General features: G+C 27.7%; 11 protein-coding genes across 11 annotated transcripts; 6 read left to right on the forward strand and 5 right to left on the reverse strand. All coding sequences in view use genetic code 12, as the record gives it.

Annotated features, from left to right (window-relative positions):
* Positions 1 to 3,159: 3,159 nt before the first annotated feature.
* ENA2 (Na(+)-exporting P-type ATPase) lies at positions 3,160 to 6,432 on the forward strand (the record flags this gene model as incomplete). Its single annotated transcript, XM_051763485.1, has 1 exon — positions 3,160 to 6,432. One exon carries the CDS (start codon positions 3,160 to 3,162, stop codon positions 6,430 to 6,432), a length of 3,273 nt encoding a protein of 1,090 aa, XP_051620320.1.
* A 328-nt stretch (positions 6,433 to 6,760) lies between these two features.
* KGF54_002951 (phosphoglycerate mutase) lies at positions 6,761 to 7,432 on the reverse strand (the record flags this gene model as incomplete). Its single annotated transcript, XM_051763486.1, has 1 exon — positions 6,761 to 7,432. One exon carries the CDS (start codon positions 7,430 to 7,432, stop codon positions 6,761 to 6,763), a length of 672 nt encoding a protein of 223 aa, XP_051620321.1.
* A 96-nt stretch (positions 7,433 to 7,528) lies between these two features.
* KGF54_002952 (3-methyl-2-oxobutanoate hydroxymethyltransferase) lies at positions 7,529 to 8,464 on the reverse strand (the record flags this gene model as incomplete). Its single annotated transcript, XM_051763487.1, has 1 exon — positions 7,529 to 8,464. The coding sequence occupies one exon, from the start codon at positions 8,462 to 8,464 to the stop codon at positions 7,529 to 7,531; it is 936 nt and encodes a 311-aa protein (XP_051620322.1).
* A 481-nt stretch (positions 8,465 to 8,945) lies between these two features.
* On the forward strand, positions 8,946 to 9,911 carry GLO1 (lactoylglutathione lyase; the record flags this gene model as incomplete). The annotated part of the gene is made up of 1 exon (XM_051763488.1): positions 8,946 to 9,911. The coding sequence occupies one exon, from the start codon at positions 8,946 to 8,948 to the stop codon at positions 9,909 to 9,911; it is 966 nt and encodes a 321-aa protein (XP_051620323.1).
* A 344-nt stretch (positions 9,912 to 10,255) lies between these two features.
* Positions 10,256 to 10,570, forward strand: TTR1 (dithiol glutaredoxin; the record flags this gene model as incomplete). Its single annotated transcript, XM_051763489.1, has 1 exon — positions 10,256 to 10,570. The coding sequence occupies one exon, from the start codon at positions 10,256 to 10,258 to the stop codon at positions 10,568 to 10,570; it is 315 nt and encodes a 104-aa protein (XP_051620324.1).
* Positions 10,571 to 10,748: 178 nt separating this feature from the next.
* GCN20 (putative AAA family ATPase) lies at positions 10,749 to 13,004 on the forward strand (the record flags this gene model as incomplete). Its single annotated transcript, XM_051763490.1, has 1 exon — positions 10,749 to 13,004. The coding sequence occupies one exon, from the start codon at positions 10,749 to 10,751 to the stop codon at positions 13,002 to 13,004; it is 2,256 nt and encodes a 751-aa protein (XP_051620325.1).
* A 169-nt stretch (positions 13,005 to 13,173) lies between these two features.
* Positions 13,174 to 14,520, forward strand: KGF54_002956 (N-acetylphosphatidylethanolamine-hydrolyzing phospholipase D; the record flags this gene model as incomplete). The annotated part of the gene is made up of 1 exon (XM_051763491.1): positions 13,174 to 14,520. The coding sequence occupies one exon, from the start codon at positions 13,174 to 13,176 to the stop codon at positions 14,518 to 14,520; it is 1,347 nt and encodes a 448-aa protein (XP_051620326.1).
* A 179-nt stretch (positions 14,521 to 14,699) lies between these two features.
* Positions 14,700 to 15,017, reverse strand: KGF54_002957 (uncharacterized protein; the record flags this gene model as incomplete). Its single annotated transcript, XM_051763492.1, has 1 exon — positions 14,700 to 15,017. The coding sequence occupies one exon, from the start codon at positions 15,015 to 15,017 to the stop codon at positions 14,700 to 14,702; it is 318 nt and encodes a 105-aa protein (XP_051620327.1).
* Positions 15,018 to 15,198: 181 nt separating this feature from the next.
* On the forward strand, positions 15,199 to 15,719 carry KGF54_002958 (uncharacterized protein; the record flags this gene model as incomplete). The annotated part of the gene is made up of 2 exons (XM_051763493.1): positions 15,199 to 15,300; positions 15,354 to 15,719. 2 exons carry the CDS (start codon positions 15,199 to 15,201, stop codon positions 15,717 to 15,719), a joined length of 468 nt encoding a protein of 155 aa, XP_051620328.1.
* Positions 15,720 to 15,781: 62 nt separating this feature from the next.
* Positions 15,782 to 17,233, reverse strand: UBP6 (ubiquitin-specific protease; the record flags this gene model as incomplete). The annotated part of the gene is made up of 2 exons (XM_051763494.1): positions 15,782 to 17,151; positions 17,221 to 17,233. The coding sequence occupies 2 exons, from the start codon at positions 17,231 to 17,233 to the stop codon at positions 15,782 to 15,784; spliced, it is 1,383 nt and encodes a 460-aa protein (XP_051620329.1).
* Positions 17,234 to 17,344: 111 nt separating this feature from the next.
* Positions 17,345 to 18,733, reverse strand: KGF54_002960 (phosphoinositide binding protein; the record flags this gene model as incomplete). Its single annotated transcript, XM_051763496.1, has 1 exon — positions 17,345 to 18,733. One exon carries the CDS (start codon positions 18,731 to 18,733, stop codon positions 17,345 to 17,347), a length of 1,389 nt encoding a protein of 462 aa, XP_051620330.1.
* Positions 18,734 to 19,831: the final 1,098 nt, after the last annotated feature.

Here is a 19,831-nt window from a genome sequence, read left to right on the forward strand (position 1 = left end):
TTTAAGCTTTTAAATTGAACTCTAAACAGTCTCATTGACATCAACTTGAGTATTCTGCGAGTGTGCAATTTGACTCTTGAAATCCTTCCAAGACATCTTGAAATGCTCTCTCAAAATCAATTACTTGTTTGTCGTCAATTCAAGTCGCGTAGTATAGAAATAGCCTTGTATAAATCAATGACAAGCAAGAACTGACTTATGAAAAACTGAAGACTCAAGCACATCATCATTAAGGTCTTGTGACAAGAATTTTTTATTTTTTTTTTCATTTTTTAGTAATTGTTTTGAAAAGTACAAAATTGATGCCAGAAACCCTTTTTCTTATTCAAAACAAATTAACCGATATCATTATTGATACGGTCAAATAAATTTAACCTTATCTTTAGCCTAAGTGTCTCAAAAATTATCTTATCTTATAACGGTAATAAAATAAAATCAAAATTGTATACATTTCTTGGGGTTTGGTATTTTGTGATTCAAACATCAATTACTTGGCAACTTATAAGCTGGAATTTGAATTAACTATTTGATAACGTTTTTGCAAAGTAATGAAGTTTAAACACAAACCTAACAAATTAGAGTCTTAGAAAATAAATACAAGAAGCTTCTGAATTGTGAAGTGGCTGTTGAATTCAATTGATTAAATTACATCGGCTGTAAAGAGACCCTAGTCTTAAGCTCCCATTCATTGACGTTTCAAGCATTTTTAAATTGTTTTTATAATGAGTATCATAAGTTTAAGAGATCGGATAAACTTTTAATAAGTATAACTGTATTTGGAAGAACACACGGAGAAAATCAATCGTATAATATTTTTTTGTTATAAAATTCATCGTAAATTATAAACCTTAATTTTAAATATTGTAATTTTAGTCTGTCCTAGTTGGACTGGCATAAATACATCTTAATCTATAAACTTATATAAATGTGTCTTTTATTCTTCATTAAATGACGTAGTTTCATCAAATTGATCTCTTTCTCTTTCTCTTCTGATCATATATTCGTAAATCTAGAATGTGTCAAAAAAATAAAATAAAAAAATAATTCGATTTTGTACTTAAAAATTAAATATTTTTTACACCCCCTCAACATATCTAGTATCAATAAAATTAAGTTTGTGTAATTTCAGCCTTTCCTCAGATCGTAAAAAATTTAAAGTTTTTTAATAATTTATTTTAGTCAATTATAAATAATTGAAAAGTAATTAAAACATAACTGATTTACGATATATTCAGTTTGTCCCTCAAAATAAAATTCTATTCAAACATAAAGTCAAATAAAAGAGTCTATTCAGAATCTATTTAAAATATGAAATGTTAGTTTTAGCCGGTTTTGAACTAATTATAGAGCCGAGATTTGCCAATTTGAATAACTGTGTGAACCAAATTTCTTGTCTTTTACACAAGTTATTTCTTGGTTTTTATTTAATTGCTTTTTAAATTTGCTGTTTGAGAAACTATTTAAAATGGAGGGGGGAAAATTACCAAGAAAAAAAAAAATAGGACGAGAATTTAATTACTAGCATGATCATTTGGTAGTGGCACAAACATCACGGGAAAAAAAAGAAATTTTATAAATTTTTAGATTAATTAGATTAAAAGTTTAACTCCAGAAACAGATCTCCAGATTTTTCATTCAATACAGTTAACATCTACTTGGTATTGAGATTGGAAGACTTCAAAGATATTCTCAATAACTCTCTCAATATAGCTATCCTCGATGTAGTCAAATATCAGAAATCTAAAATTAAGGTAACACATCTTGGACCTTGAATAATCAGATCATTGCAATTCAACTGCAGCAATATATATTTGAAGAACAATAACTAAATTTAACTGAGAGGTAAATCAATTGATAAGACTTCAAGCATTATCAAACAGAGATCTGACTACTATTGACAAAGTTAATCTTGATTGTAAGGCCAATACTTTTAGTTAGTATTCTTTGTTAACTCCGGGAGACTTTAAGAAGAGTTGACCACATGTTCAATAAATCATTTTAGATCTATAAAAAATGTTTCATAATTATTATTTTATTATTTTTAAAACATGACTTTTAAATAATAATATAAATTTTTATTTAGTATAGAATAATAATGTATGTAACTCTTATTTAACCGCTGAAGTATTACACAAAAATTTTAAACTTTATTTTATTTTTCAATTACGGAGAATCTAAAATAAAATGTTCCATTAAAATCAATTCTTTGGTTGAGTTAGTGGTCAAAGGTTTGGTTTAATTGTTGTAACAATAATGAATATTATTTATTATTTTACAATTTCATTATTCAATTTTTGATTTCAATGTAACAAATATTTCAATTATGTTATTCTCCTCAAAAAGTGTAACAATTTGAGAGATTCTGAATTTTGAAATCACTGAATTGAATTTTATTATCTGGACGGATTCGTAGATTGTAAGATAAAGTACCATATCTATCGACAATGATAAGTTCATTAATAATTTTTCAAATTTTCAATCAATTGAAAATGTGTGTGTAATTCTGGGCTGCTAAGAAAAATTCAATTAAATTAAATAAAAATAAATAAATTAAAAAAAAAAAAATTTAATTTTTTGTGCATTATCAAAATTTAAAAATTAAATTAATTTACATACAAAATTGTATTAACCAATGTATATTCCAAGCAATTTATTTAAAATTTATATAAAGGCTATGTCATGTGACTCCATTATTAAAATTAAATTAAAAATGATAAGAAATTAACATTTAAGTTCAAATCTAAAATAATTACATTACATTAATATAAATATCAAATGATATCCTCCTCAATTTTTTTCAATTTCATAAATTTATTTTTAAATCAACTTAATGATAAATTAATTATCAACAAGATATTATTAAACAATTAGTACAAGAATTAGAATTATCAATTATCAATTAACACAGCAAAAAGATAGTAACACACGTTGATTAGATAAATAAATTTTACAAATTATTATTTTCAAGACTTACATTAACCTACATAGTATAGAATAGGTTAAAAATAAAAATCTAATATTTTGGCTATATTTTACTATAAAAGCTATTAATTAAGAGTATTATATTTACATAAATTATAATAATAAATATTATAATTTTATTATTATTAAGTAAATGAAAAACAGTTTAGCCTAAAAAGATAAATAAAAACATAAAATATGTCGAGTTCAAAGGAATCAACTACTACTGAAAAACAACGTACAAATACTGATTCTTCATTATCAGATAAATCAATAATGGAAACAAAACAGCAGCAGCAGCAGCAGCAACAACAATCACAATCAAGTGAGGGACAAAATCCAAATTCATATTATAGACAAACTGTTGAAGCAGTTGCAGAAGAGTTTCATACAAATATTCAAGATGGTTTAGGTGTTCATGAAGTAGATCAGAGACTAGAAACTTATGGTGCAAATACTTTAGGTGAAGGTGATAAAATTTCATATACAAAAATCTTAGCTCATCAAGTTTTCAATGCAATGATATTAGTTTTAATAATTTCTATGATTATTGCACTTGCTATACAAGATTGGATTTCAGGTGGTGTTATTGCATTTGTAGTTGGAATAAACATTTCAGTTGGTTTTGTTCAAGAAGTTAAAGCTGAAAAGACAATGGGGTCATTACGTAATTTATCTTCTCCAACCGCAAGAGTTACAAGGAATGGTGATGATATAACTGTTCCAGCAGAACAAGTAGTCCCAGGTGATATTGTTCATATTAAAGTTGGTGATACCGTACCAGCTGATTTAAGATTATTTGATTGCATGAATTTAGAAACTGATGAAGCTTTATTAACTGGTGAATCATTACCAGTTCAAAAAGATGCAACTGTTGTATATGATGATTATTCCGTTCCTATCCCAGTAGGTGACAGATTGAATTTAGTTTATTCTTCATCAGTTGTTTCAAAGGGAAGAGGTACTGGTATTGCATATGGAACTGGATTAAATACAGAAATTGGTCAAATTGCTAGTTCATTAAGAGGAAACGATGGATTAATTAAAAGAGTTGATAAATCAAACGGTAAACCAAAAAAGAGAGAATATGGTAAAGCATTCTTGGGTACTTGTTATAATATCATTGGAAATGTTTTAGGTACAAATGTTGGTACTCCTTTGCAAAGAAAATTATCATGGTTAGCTATTTTTTTGTTTTGGGTTGCAGTTGTATTTGCAATTGTTGTTATGGGATCTCAAAGAATGATCGTAAACAAGGAAGTTGCAATTTATGCTATTTGTGTTGCATTATCAATGATTCCATCTGCATTAATTGTTGTTTTAACTATTACAATGGCTGTTGGAGCTCAAGTTATGGTATCAAAACATGTTATTGTTCGTAAATTAGATTCATTAGAAGCTTTAGGTGGTATTAATGATATTTGTTCAGATAAAACAGGTACTTTAACTCAAGGTAAAATGATTGCTAAAAAAGTTTGGATTCCAAATGTTGGTACTTTAGAAGTTCAAAACTCAAATGAACCATATAACCCAACTGTTGGTGTCGTTAGATATGCTCCATATTCTCCTTACTTTATAAAAGAAACGGATGAAGAAGTTGACTTTAATAAGCCGGTTCCAGAACCAATGCCAGAATCAATTCGTAATTGGTTAATGACCGCTACTTTAGCTAATATTGCAACAGTAAACCAAAGTAAAGATGAGGACTCTGGAGAATTAATTTGGAAAGCTCATGGTGATGCCACAGAAATTGCTATTCAAGTTTTTACAACAAGAATTGGGTTCGGTAGAGAATCATTAGTTGATGGATTTGAACATCTTGCTGAATTTCCATTTGATTCATCTATTAAAAGAATGTCTGCTATTTATAAGGATAAAGAATCTGGAGAAACTAGAGTTTATACAAAAGGTGCAGTTGAAAGAATTTTAACATTATGTGATACATGGTATGGTGAAGGTTCAAAAGATTCACAAACTTTACAAGAATTAACCGAGTCAGATATTAAATTAATTGAAGAAAATATGGCTGCTTTATCATCACAAGGTTTAAGAGTTTTAGCATTTGCAACAAGAACTATAGATTCAGATTTTGATGAAAGAGAAAAAGTTGAAAAAAATTTAACTTTCCAAGGTTTAATTGGTATTTATGATCCTCCAAGAGAAGAAACAGCTGGTTCAGTTAAATTATGTCACAAAGCAGGTATTAATGTTCATATGTTAACAGGTGATCACCCAGGAACTGCAAAGGCAATTGCTCAAGAAGTTGGTATTATTCCAAGTAATTTATATCATTATAGTGAAGATGTTGTTAAAGTTATGGTTATGACAGCAAATGAATTTGATGCATTATCAGATGAAGAAATTGATAATTTACCTGTTTTACCATTAGTTATTGCTCGTTGTGCTCCACAAACCAAAGTTCGTATGATTGATGCATTACATAGAAGAAAAAAATTTGCAGCAATGACTGGTGATGGTGTTAATGATTCACCATCTTTAAAGAAAGCAGATGTTGGTATTGCTATGGGTCTTAATGGTTCTGATGTTGCAAAAGATGCTTCAGATATTGTTTTAACTGATGATAATTTCGCTTCTATTCTAAATGCTATTGAAGAAGGTAGAAGAATGTCTGCAAATATTCAAAAATTCGTTTTACAATTATTAGCTGAAAATGTTGCTCAAGCTTTTTATTTAATGATTGGGTTAGCATTTATGGATGAAACTGGATTTTCAGTTTTCCCATTATCTCCAGTTGAAGTTTTATGGATCTTAGTTATTACTTCATGTTTCCCAGCTATGGGTTTAGGTCAAGAAAAAGCAAGTGATGATATTTTGGAAAAACCTCCAAATAATTCAATTTTCACATGGGAAGTTATTATTGATATGATTGTTTATGGTTTTTGGATGGCTTGTTCATGTTTACTTTGTTTCGTTGTTATTGTTTATGGTCGTGGTGATGGTGATTTAGGTTATAATTGTAATTCAATGAATGCAGAATTAGATGTTTGTAAATTGGTTTTCCAAGGTAGAGCAGCTTCATTTGCTAATATGACTTGGTGTGCATTGATCTTAGCTTGGGAATGTATTCATCCTTACAACTCATTGTTTTATATGAGACAAGATACTGATAATCCATGGTGGAAACAAACTGCAATTGATCTTTGGGACAATCAATTTTTATTTTGGTCAATTGTTGGAGGATTTGTCTCTGTCTTCCCAGTCATCTATATTCCTGTCATCAATACTAAAGTTTTCCTCCACTACAATGTGGGAATTGAAATCTTGATTGCCCTTGCTTGTACGGTGATGTTCTTGTTGGGAGCTGAAGCTTGGAAATGGATTAAAAGAGTTTATTTTAGAAAATCTCAAGTTAAAAATCCAGAATATGAATTAGAAAGAAACGATCCATTCCAAAGATATGCATCATTCTCAAGATCAGGAACAATGGATAAACAAAGAATCATGGTTTAAATCAAGTCTGATCATAGGTCCGATTAAGTTTGTTGATCAAAATATTCAGAAAAAATATCATTATAAAAAAAGTTGTACATTAGAGATTCACATATTTATTACACATATATTCCAGTTATTTAATTCAAAAATCCATCGTCATATATTATTAAATTATAGATTTTTATATTGCATTTTATTACCAAATTATTAATAAACATCATTTATATATTCGTGATTAAAATATGTCTAAATCTAAGTAAAACTCTACTAAATTAAATCTATATTTATTCTATCACTATCTATAATATTCCTGTGCCTTTGTCTATAAATTCACCTCTTTCATTTTCTATCTCAATAACTGATCTTTCACTTCAAATTTACCACCAAGATGATCAGTTCCACCAAACAGTTGAATAACCCCTTTCTTTGCACTTTTACCATAATCAACAACAGTAATGGAAGTATTGAAAGGAACTCTTAAATCATTAGGAGTCAATCCATTATTTAATTCAAATCCCAAATCCAGATGTAAATAATTACAAAATCTTGTAATAACTCCACCATGAGTACAAAATATAACGTTTTTATAATCCAGATCTAGTAGTTTGTTGAATTCTGTCTCTACTCTTGAACATAATTGTTCTTCTTTTTCTCCAAAATTTCTAAAATTCGGACCATATTTTTCCAAAGCATCTTTTAATAACATATTTTGTACTGGTCCCATTTCTCTTTCTCTTAAATTTGAAGTATAGCGTATTGAAGATTCATCATAATCCTGATTTTTCAATATTTCATTCAAAGTTTGTTTACACCTTATTAAATCTGACGATAAGAAATAATCAATTGGTAAATTTTTGAAAAATTCACCTAATTTTTCAGCTTGTATTAACCCTGTTGTATTCATACTTGTATCTATATGACCTTGTAGGATTTTTTTAACATTATGATCTGTTTGTCCATGACGAACTATATATATTCTTGTTATATTTGGATCTGTATTTACTGATTCTATTGTCATTTAAAGAGATAAGAGATATGAGATTGCAACATTTTTTTTTTTGAATCATTAATGAAAACGTGAGTACATTATTATCTATTTACATTTATTAGTTTTCTATAAAGTTTCTGCTTCCTTTTTAAATTCTTCAAATACTTCTTTTTTAACTTTATATCCATGTTCATCAGCTAAGGGGAAATTCTTTTGGTTAACATCTTTTTTATAATTTTTCAAACCTTCAACACCTAAATTATAAAAATTTGCATAAGGTTTTACAAATTTTGCAATGTGATTTTCCTCAGGATTTTTCATACCTAATAAATCTGAAATCACCAATACTTGACCAGAACAATGAGGTCCTGCTCCTATCCCAATAGTTGGTATTTTCAAGTTATTCGTTATAAATTGTGCGATTTTATTCGGTATACATTCCAAAACTATTGCAAATACTCCACTTTTTTGTAAATTTAAACATTCTTTATATATCTGTAAAGCACTTTTGGAATCCCTACCTTGTAATTTGTAACCTCCCATAGTATTATGTTTTTGAGGTGTTAATCCTGTATGTCCCATTACTGGTATACCAATAGATACTAATTTCTTTATAATTGATAAATTTTCTTCATTACCTCCTTCAATTTTAACTGCCTGAATTTTTCCGCTTTGTATAATTTTTATTGCTGATTCTGTTGCTTGTTCTGTAGATTTTTCAAAAGATCCAAATGGTAGATCTGCCACTATTAATGATTTTTCATTTCCTCTTTGAACTGATTTTATATGATACAACATTTCATCTAGTGTCAATTCATTTGTATCTTGATATCCCAAAGTTGTATTAGCTAACGAGTCTCCAACTAAAGCTATATCTATATCTGCTGCATCAACCATTTTTGACGTTATATAATCATGAGATGTAGAAACCGTTATAGGAGTATTTGATTGATATAATTCATGAATATCTGCAATTGTTTTTCTGGGTACATGAGTATATGAGGAGTTAAGTTTTGAAACTATTGAAAACAGACGAATGGATAGCCTTAGTGGTTTAAACATTGACTTTATGATCTATATTTTAAAGAGTATTGGTAGTGGTGAAAAAAAAAATATTTTAAAACAACGATCGTATAAAATTATCATATTAATTAGATCTGATGACACAATTAAATTAAATTTTACTAAGATATAAATATTAAAAAGTACAATCGTTTCAAGTAATTCAATTAATACCTATTATTATCCATGATTGATAATTATATGGCATAAATAGATTTCATTAATATCATTAATATCAATGTTCAAATCAATATAAAATTATTAGAATTAAATAATAAGCAAAACACCCCTCTCTTAATACTTTTAATATAAAGCAAATTTATGCACCTTTATTTAAAAATAATTTATTTTGGGTCGGTCTCACCGTTATATATAAATATTATTAAATAATTCCCACCTCCGATTCAAATAAAAATTACTTCAATTACAAGTTTTCAATATTAGAAACTAAATTAAATTTTTAAATAACTACTTGTTAACAATGGTTGAAATAGATAGAAGTTTTATTATAAATCATACATGTCTAAGAATTAAAGATCCAAAATCAATTGATTTTTGGACCAAGAAATTAGGTATGAAATTAATTGCAACTATTCCATTTGATTCATTTACTTTGTATATGTTAAATTATGAAACTGAAGAAAATAAACATTTAAATTGGGCAGCTAGAGAAGGAGTTTTGGAGTTATGTTATAATCATGGAGGAATGGAAGAAATAAATAATGGTAATGGTGAAAAAGATAAAGGATTTGGTCATGTTTGTGTATCAGTTGATAATATTGAAGAAGCTCAAGAACAATTTTTAAAAAATGGTGTTAGATTTCAAAAAAAATTAAGTGATGGTAGACAACATAATATAGCTTTTGCATTATCTGATTATGAAAATTATTGGGTTGAATTAATTGAAAATGGTATTAACAAAGAAGAAGGTAAAACAAATGTTTCAAGTTATAGATTTAATCATACAATGGTTAGAGTTAAAGATCCAGAAAGGTCTTTGAATTTTTATAGATCATTAGGTATGAAATTATTTTCCAAAAAAGATTTCCCAGAAGCTAAATTTTCTTTATACTTTTTAGGTTTTGATCATGATCCAAATTTTAAAGAAGGTACAATGGATTTTGCAGTCCAATCTAAAAGAGAATCAGTATTGGAATTAACACATAATTGGGGTACAGAAAAAGACAATGAATTTAAAGGTTATCATAATGGTAATAGTAATGATAATGGAGAAATTCAAGGTTATGGTCATATTTGTATATCGTGTAAAGATCCAGCAAAATATTGTAAAGAATTAGAAACAAAATATGGATCAAAATTAGATTGGAGTGTTAAATTTAATCAAGGTAAAGCAGTTAAAGGTATAGCGTTTATAAGAGATCCAGATACTTATTCTATTGAAATTATATCTCATGATTTAATGTCAGATCGTATGGGTAAACTTTAAATAAACATATATCATTAGAGTAAATAGTTAGTAAATGATAATATTATGAACCCTCCTTCATTACTAATCTCCAATAAATATATTATGATATCATTAACAAATATTAATAATCTTGAATACTTGCTATATATTTTATTTGATAGTCGTGCACGTGAATTGCTTTATAATAAAATTCTAAGAGCTTTAAAATAGAATCTTTCCCGTTTCTTATATAAATTCCTTGATTGCCACAAATTTATTTTATTAATTTTGTCAATTGTTTCATGTTAAAAAATAGTTTATTAAAAACTTATAAATTATCATCAATTATACCTGATAAAAGATCAATTTTTTCATATTCAACAATGGTTTCACAACAAGCAAAAGATAAAGTTGAAAAATTAATTAAAGAACATCCAATTTTTATTGCTTCTAAAAGTTATTGTCCTTATTGTGCTCAAACTAAAAAAACAATTGAAGGTTTAACAAAAGATGCTTATATTGTAGAATTAGATGAAACTAGTGATGGTGGTGAAATTCAAGAAGCTTTAGCTGAATTAACTGGTCAAAAAACTGTTCCAAATGTTTTCATTGGTGGTAAACATATTGGTGGTAATTCTGATGTTCAACAATTAAAATCAAATGATGAATTGGAAGATAAAATTAAAGCAGCTTTATAGATTATTCATATAGATATTTTATCTCAATTGAATGAAGATTTTTTTGTTTTAACTTGAATATGTATGTAGTAGTATGTACTAAATACTACAAAATCTCTCTCTTAATTTTGTTAGTACAAAAAAAAAATTTAATAAGCTTATTAATTTTTTACTGCAAATTCTTACAACCACATTCAAAATGTCAAATATTAGTTTACAAGTGAGGCAAGCAGTACCATCTATAGATTCTGTAGTGGCTGATTATGCTGTTGGTTATATTAACCATATTTCAGAAGCTACTGAAGACAGTGTGAGATCTCAAAAAATCAATATACCAGAGGAAATGACATTTTTAAATGATTTATTGATCCTGGCTGGTGGAATCACCGACAAAGTTCAACAGCTAACCGAAACAATATCTGAACAATTAAGTGAGAAACTCAAGAAAAATATCGAAAAGTTAGCAATAACTGGGGACACATCAAAAAGATTACTTGATATTAATGTTTTACAAAATAATAGTAAAAGAGATATAAATTCATCACTAGCTTTACTTTCTGCAAGTAATGATATTGAACATACAGGAAGAGTAATGGAAAGTAGAGTAGATAAGAAGAAATTAGAAAAACAAGAAAGAAAAATTGCTAAAAAAGTTGCTAAACGTAATAATAAATTTGTAAAATATGAAGCATCGAAATTATTAAATGAAAAACAAACTGAAGATTATGATTCATTCTTTCTCGAAATTAATCCGTTGGATTTTGGTTCAAGTGCTGGGAAATCAAAAGATATTAAAATTGATAATTTTGACTTGTATGTAGGAGATGGTCAAAGAATTTTAAGTGAAGCTTCATTAACTTTAGCATATGGTAGACGTTACGGTTTAGTTGGTCAAAATGGTATTGGTAAATCTACTTTATTAAGAGCATTATCAAGAAGAGAATTAAATATTCCAAAACATATAACAATTTTACATGTTGAACAAGAAATACGAGGTGATGATACTCCAGCATTACAAAGTGTTTTAGATGCTGATGTTTGGAGGAAAAGTTTAATACAAGAAGAAAGTAAAATAAATGAAAGAATAGCTGAAATTGAAACATTGCGAAAAGAATTTGATGAAGAGTCTTTGGAGGTCAAAAAATTAGACAATGAAAGAGAAGATTTAGAAGAACACTTAGTTGAAATCAATGAAAAATTAAATGAAATGGAATCAGATAAAGCTGAAAGTAAAGCAGCTGGTATACTATATGGTTTAGGTTTCACCAAGGAATCACAAAATTTACCAACAAAACAATTTTCTGGTGGTTGGAGAATGAGATTATCTTTAGCAAGAGCATTATTTTGTCAACCAGATTTATTGTTATTAGATGAACCTTCTAATATGTTGGATGTTCCATCTATAACATTTTTAGCTAACTACCTACAAACTTATAAATCAACTATATTGGTGGTATCACATGATCGTGCTTTCCTTAATGAAGTTGCAACAGATATAGTACATCAACATTCAGAAAGATTAGATTATTATAGAGGAGCAGACTTTGATTCATTTTATGCAACAAGAGAAGAAAGAATTAAAAATCAAAGACGTGAATATGAAAATCAATTGGCTTATAGACAACATTTACAAGAATTTATTGATAAATTTAGATATAATGCAGCAAAATCTCAAGAAGCACAATCAAGAATCAAAAAACTTGAAAAATTACCAGTATTGGAACCTCCTGAAGATGATAAAGTTGTCACATTTAAATTTTCTGAACCTGATGGAATTTCACCACCAATTTTACAATTACAAGATGTTAAATTTGGATATTCACCAGATAAGATATTATTTAAGGATGTTAATATAAGTGTAGATTTACAATCAAGATTAGCATTTTTAGGTGGGAATGGTACAGGTAAAACTACATTATTAAAATTAATAATGGGTCAATTAACACCATTAGAAGGGTATGTAAATAAAAATGGTAGGTTAAGAATTGGTTATTTTGCACAACATCATGTTGACGCAATGGATCTTTCGTTATCAGCAGTTTCATGGATGAGTTCAGCATTTCCAGGTAAATCAGATGAAGAATATAGACGTCATTTAGGTTCATTTGGTATAACAGGTCCATTAGGTTTACAAAAGATGCAATTATTATCTGGTGGTCAAAAATCAAGAGTTGCATTTGCTGCATTATGTTTAAATCAACCACATATCTTAATTTTAGATGAACCTTCAAATCATTTAGATACTCAAGGTTTAGATGCATTAGCTGATGCTTTAAATAATTTCAAAGGTGGTATATTAATGGTTTCTCATGATGTGAATATTATTGATAAAGTTTGTAATGAAATTTGGGTTGCTGAAAATGATACAGTAAGTAAATTTTCAGGTACTATACATGATTATAAAAAACATATTTTACAGAGTGCAAATGTTGCAGGGGTTGTTAAAAAACATTAGATGGTGGTTATAGATAACATAATAAATTATAAAACTCCGTTGATAATAAAATTAAATTCCGATGATGCGCGAGAGAAATATCAAAACAATCAATTTTGTAAATATGTATCACATCTTTTTCTTTTTTATTGTAGCAAACAATAAATCAACAACTATTCACTAAAAGCCAATGTTTGGCTCATTTGGACTCAAATTCAAGATAGGAATTGGGTTGATATCATTATATACATCATTTGAAGTATATCTACATTTAAGAACATATTACCTCATAGAATCCAGAAAAAATGAATATCAAAAATTAAAAATTACAGGTAACAGTAACGACCTTGATTATAGGAAATTCAAATCTTCAACTATTGCAGGAATGTTTGTAAATCCATTTGAAGAATATAGACCACAAACTGCATTTGAATTTTTATTAGTCAGAATTATGGAGCTTTGTGAATCAATATATGGTAATGCATTTGAGAAACATAAAAAATTACCAAATCCTCATAATGGACATATTGAAATTGAAGATGAATTAAAATCTTTTAAACCGGATTTGGAAAGATATAGAAATAATTCAAAAATTTTACAAGAATGTCTTAAGACGAATAATTTTCAATCATTATTTAATTCTAAAGGTTGGTTTTTGAAAACTGATATAAGTATACATCAACAATTATTATTCACTTGGTTGGGTCAATCATGTACATTATTTCAAATATCAGGTATTAACTTTTTAACAGATCCAATAATAAGTAATCATTTAATTACTCCAAATTTTGGACCAAAAAGATTAACAAAATCACCATTAGATTTAGAAGATATTAAATACGCAACAAATAACAAATTAGATTTTATTTTGGTTTCTCATGATCATCCAGATCATTTGGAAATGGATTTGGTTAGTAAAATTAGAAATGATAGTACTTGGATAGTACCGTTGGGATTAAAACAAAAATTTGCTCGTCGAGGAATTCATAAAGTAATAGAATTAGATTGGTGGGATAAATTAGATATAACAAAATATATAACAACCGACAAAAATTTTCCTGATAAATATGAAATTGAATGTGTCCCATCAATGCATTGGTCAGGAAGACATGTAATAGATTCAAATACTTCCCTTTGGTGTTCATTTATTTTAAAACGTAATGGTGAATCCTTGATTTATCATGCTGGTGATACTGGTTATCTGAAAGAATTATTTGATATCATTGGAAGAAGAAGTGGTCCAATAACTTTAGCATTATTACCCATTGGTCAATATTGTCCAAGTTGGCATCAAAAACCAAGACATATTTCTCCAGAAGAAGCTTTAAAAATATGTGATCAAGTTTCTGCTAAATTTATGAAAGGAATACATTGGGGAACTTTCAAATTAAGTGGTGAACCTATACTAGAACCAAAAAATTTGTTAGCTGGTTTAACAAAAAATTTGGGGAAATCTGATGTATATAAAGTACCTGAATTTGGTTTAACTTATTTATATGATTTAAATAAGGATAAAGAAATTGAATTGCATTTATAGAGATTTAAAACTTACAAATAATTATATTAATTACATTAGAATTTTTATATTTAAAAATATTATTAATATACAAATAGAATTGGGATTAAAATTTGTATTATTTACAAGTCTTTTCTATCTTTTCATTTCATTATTCATTAAATTTGTGGATTGATTAATTAGTTTGATGTTTTTTAGTCTTATTCTCTATAAATAGCAGTTAATTTTGCTCTTTGTGATGCAATCATTGATCTTTGAATCGCCTGGAATTCAGAGTCTGATCTTATAACTGAACCAATAGACATAAATAATCCAAATGTACCGACTGATCCCATAATATATTGACCTAAAGTTCTCATTACACCATTTGGTCCTGCACCATTTTGTAATATTGAAAATCCACCAAATAATACGCCAACACATACCCCAACTGTCGAACCCATTAAAGCTCCCATCTTAAATTTATCCCAGTTGGAAGGTTGATGACCAACATATTGATATTGTTGAACTGGCGGCATTTTTTGTGGTTGTTGTTTTTGACTGTCTACCTTTTATACTAGGTTAAAAAATTTGTTTTATAATTTCAAAAAATTTAACCAATAAAATTAGACACGACCATAGAGATTTTTACAATTAGATCTTTAGTTATCAAAAAACTAGAGAGTTAACTTTTCAATAATTGATACTAGATACAAAGCAATGGGTTCAAATACATCTAAACCGGAAACCAAAGTTTTCACACCAACTACACCAATTGATTTTAGCTCAACATTTTTATCACAATTAGAACAATCTCCAGAAGTATGTTGAAATAACTTTTACTACTAGGGAAAACTAATACTAACAACCAATAGTCTGATTATTCAAGAGCTCAATACACTGAGAAATACATCCAAGATAGAGTAGCGCAAGAACTAACAAAATTAGAAAAACAAACCATTAAAAATTTTAAAGACACAACCAATCAAGCTCTACTTAAAGATGATTCTGTCGATAAAGACGCCAAAGATACGAAATTATCAGTATCACAAGCAAATGATAAAATTGTACAACTTACTCAATTATTAAAAGAAAATGCTGAATTAGAGAAAGCAAATATAACGCCCGAAATCAAACAATCAAGAGAAAATGTTATCTCATGTTTAAAAAATAATCAAGGTAAAAGTCTCAATTGTTGGGATGAAGTTGAAACTTTTAGAAATTTGGTAAGAGATTTATAAATACCTAGCATGTATAAATAATGAATATAAATTTACTTCTTTTATTTTTAAGATGTATCATTTTATAATCCTAAACCTTTATAAATTAATAATAATGCAGAATCACTTTCTCCACCACCTGATAAAGTTTCAATTTTTTCTCTTGATACTGAGCTTACTTTGTCATCATTAAATAACCACCAATTTTCACCTTCTAAATCATTTGGATCTTTCACGTATGCCTTATAATGTCCACCATCTGCATTTGCTCCCATATGTGTTATTACTGCATTTAATTCATAAACTGAAGATGGGTTTTCAGTTGTATTTTCAAAATCTACATTTGGAATGTTTGTTCTTAAATCATCTTGAAATTTACTTCTTATTGACGCTATTTTTAATTCTTCATCCTCATTTGAATCTTTCTTGGCTTTTTTAAAATCTCTTTTCAAGTCTAAGTTATCTTTTTCAACTTTTCTAATTAGATCACGGACTTTGTTCTTATCTTCTTTAATTGATTCATCTAAAACTTCTGATAAATCTAATTCAAATGGAAATTGAACTTTTCTTAAAATCTTGGATTTTTTGTTTATATCTCTTCTCCAAAAAAATCTTATAAAGTGTACAGTTAAATATTTTGGTAATCTTGTTATTTTCTTGGTGATTTGATATTCTGTGTTGGTATCTAATGCATCATTATGTTTGGTTATTGTTTCCGTTAATCCACTAATAATACCATCTCTCAAGAAATTTGTTTTAATATCTATATGACAATTTAATTTGAATGCATCTTCAAAACTATATGAAACATCATCGTCAGCCAATGATTTGGTCTCTACATTATATTCTATCTTAAATAAATCATCAATTTTTAGATTTGATTTTAATGTAGTTAAAATTTGTGAATATGCTTCTTCAGCATCTTGTTGTGCAAATACTCCATTTCTTTGTTCTGCAAATTGTGGATATATACTTCTAAATATTGTTAAAAACATTCCAATATTAATAGTACCTTGTTTTTTCTCTAATTGTTGAAATAAATTTTTTAATGAGACTGTTAAATTGTCAGATCCTTTAAAATTTTCTAATACTTTCTTTAGGTCATCAATTTGATACAAGATCTGTAAACTTGAATTGAGATAACATGTATTTCCATAATTTGGTATACCCAATGGATTATTGTCAACTTTTGTAATATCTCCTGAATCTTCAATAAATTTTGGTTTTTCAATTGGTTTAGAAAGTTTATCTGGTGATCCTAACACCATTATGGGTTTACTAAAATCTAATGTAGATAATAAAGTGTCATCGTTTAGTTTACCACCTTTCACCAAAATTTTTTGTCTATCTGGAGGAATAGATGTTTGTTCTTGAATCTTTTCTTTTAATTCTAAACCATTGCTGTTTTCATTGACCTCAATAGTATAAGTCTTTCCAGCATTTTTAATGATAACTAAGATAAGTTAGTATAATTGAGCTATGATATCTTTAATTATTGAGTCGATCACTCCTCTATACATACTAGTTGAACTCATTACTTTCTCTTGTAGTGGCAAAACGTGAATGAAAAATAATATTTCAAATCCAAAAATTTATTTTTCTAAATTGGTTAATCAAAAAAGCCGCACTAAAAAGTTTCATATTATTTATTCATCATTAAGTAAACTACACAGATTTAATAATATACAATCACCACCTCTTTCTGGATTTAATCCATAAATGTAAAGTATACCTTCTGATGTAACAACATTAACATGTAACAAATTATCATTATTGTCAAAATTGTTATCAATAAAATCTTGATTCTTGTTGATCATTGCAATTGATTTAATTTCCTTATTTTTGGCATCTATTTTTATTGAAGCAAAATGTCTTGTTGGTTCTAGTATTGATGAAAACCTAGAGGGTAAATAATCACCCATCTTTTGAGCTGCTTTTCTTCCTAAAGTTTGTGAAGATCTTCGTATTAATCTCGCAACGGATAATCTATTTTGATCAATAATTGGTGCATTTATATCTTCTGAATTTATACTTGTGAAAGAATTGGATGAACCTTGTGATAATTTTCTTTGCTTTGTGGGTACTTCTTCTTCATCATCTTCATCATCGTCTTCATCCATTGCGTCAGAATCATCATCACCTTCTGGTTCTTCCTCTATAGTTTTAATTTTCTTCTTTTGTTTATTTTCTAATGCTTCTTCTTCACCTAACCTGAAGATATGTACAGTTAAACTTGAGCTTGTAGCTAAAACATATTTATTGTCATTACTAAATTGTAAAGAATATATCTTCGTTGGATATGAACCTCTTCTAAATTGAAACAATTTAACTCCAGTATTTGTATCAAATACTCTTACAATTGTTCCTTTGTGTGAAGCTGTACTTACCAAAGATCCATCATTTGAAAAACTCATTGCGGCAATATCATTCTTGTGGGCACTGATTGCCATTATTGGCAGGAATTTATTTATATTGAAAATTATTAAATCTCCTTTATTTGAAATTGCACTAGTCGTATTTGTACCTGTTGTTTTATTGACATTATTATGAATACTAGCTAATGAATCATTAGCTGTTGGTGGTGATGGATATGCTAACAAACAATAATTTTGATCATATGATACAGCACATAATCCGTTAGGGTTCGAATTTGTTTTAACAGTTTGTAATAACTTCATTGTTTTAATTTCATATATATATATTTGACTTTCCAATACAACTATAAGGAATTCTTTTGTTAATTTAATATTTAAAATTGAGGTGGGGAAGAATAATGAACAAATTGTACTATTTGTTTTAGTGTTTTTTATCTTTAATTCTCTTGGGGATGATCCAATTTCATTTCCTAGTGGTGTTAATGCAATTAATGAAGTTGTATATAGCATTTCAATTATATTTACACTATCATCTTTATAGCTGCAACATCTTCCAAATTTTTGTTCAACATTAACTATTTTATAACCTGTCTTCAAACCCAATGCAACACATGATGAATCTTGATTAAAATTGAGATACGTGACGGGGAATTCATTCATTATATATTTTTTTTATAAGTTATGTGTATTGATAATGATAAAAGGTATTTTAATGGTGTAACGGTTATAATTCAAGATTTGAATAATTGATTTTTGTTTGCTAATGATTAATATTTGTATAATAAGTAATAGTAATATCACTATCGTTTATTGTAAATAAATAAATAAATTAATATTATTATATTTTTAATGTTTCAAAATAACAAAAATATCGTTTTATGTCGTATATACAGAATATTGAATGTCGTGGAAGATTGACATGACGATTTCAACAATTTGAACTGAACTCTTCTAAAGAATCCAACTACAAATGAGGGGTATCGATCAGCCAATGCATCACTCTTATAATTGATGAATTAACACACAATTGGTAAAAAGTATGTATAAATTAAGAAAAACTCTTATAATTGATGAATTAACACACATTTGGTAAAAAGTATGTATAAATTAACCAAAAAAATTAATCTTCTACAAGCAAGGGGCGAACTGGGAATCGAACCCAGGGCCTCTTCGAAATTTATGCTCAGGTGAGATAACCCAAACGAAGAATCATACCACTAGACCATTCGCCCTAATTTGATGGTTGTAATTAGCAAAGAATTTAAACAATGCAATAGCCGCCGTTATATATATACTCATCTTACTCATCTTAACGCAGTAATCTGAATTAGTTTTGAAACGGGAATGACACATCGCACACTAAATTTTGAAATAAAACGATATTTTGAAGTTTTACCTAAAAGTTTGACGTATAAGGTGTTTGAAATAAGCATTAAGGCTCGAGAAGTTATTGAAAAAAATTTAGTAAACAAATTTATTAGTAAGTAAAATTAAAAAGAAATATCGGTGCTTCGAGTAAGTTTAAACTTGTTTTGCAGCAAGTAAAATTAAAAAGAAATATCGGTGCTTCGAGTAAGTTTAAACTTGTTTTGCAGCAAAATTATTTAAACTTAGAATTTTTTGCCTCCATTCAATACTCAAAATTGTACAAGTTTATAAGAAAGCTTATAGAGATTGATTGATATAGTTCCAGCCAAAATACAAGATCATTTCCATTGTGTATCTGCTTCTTTTGATAAACCTTTTCTCTGGACCAAA

The sequence above is a fragment of the Candida jiufengensis genome (assembly GCF_024610255.1).
Source record: "Candida jiufengensis strain CBS 10846 chromosome Unknown scaffold3, whole genome shotgun sequence".
Lineage (NCBI taxonomy): Eukaryota > Fungi > Ascomycota > Pichiomycetes > Serinales > Debaryomycetaceae > Lodderomyces > Lodderomyces jiufengensis.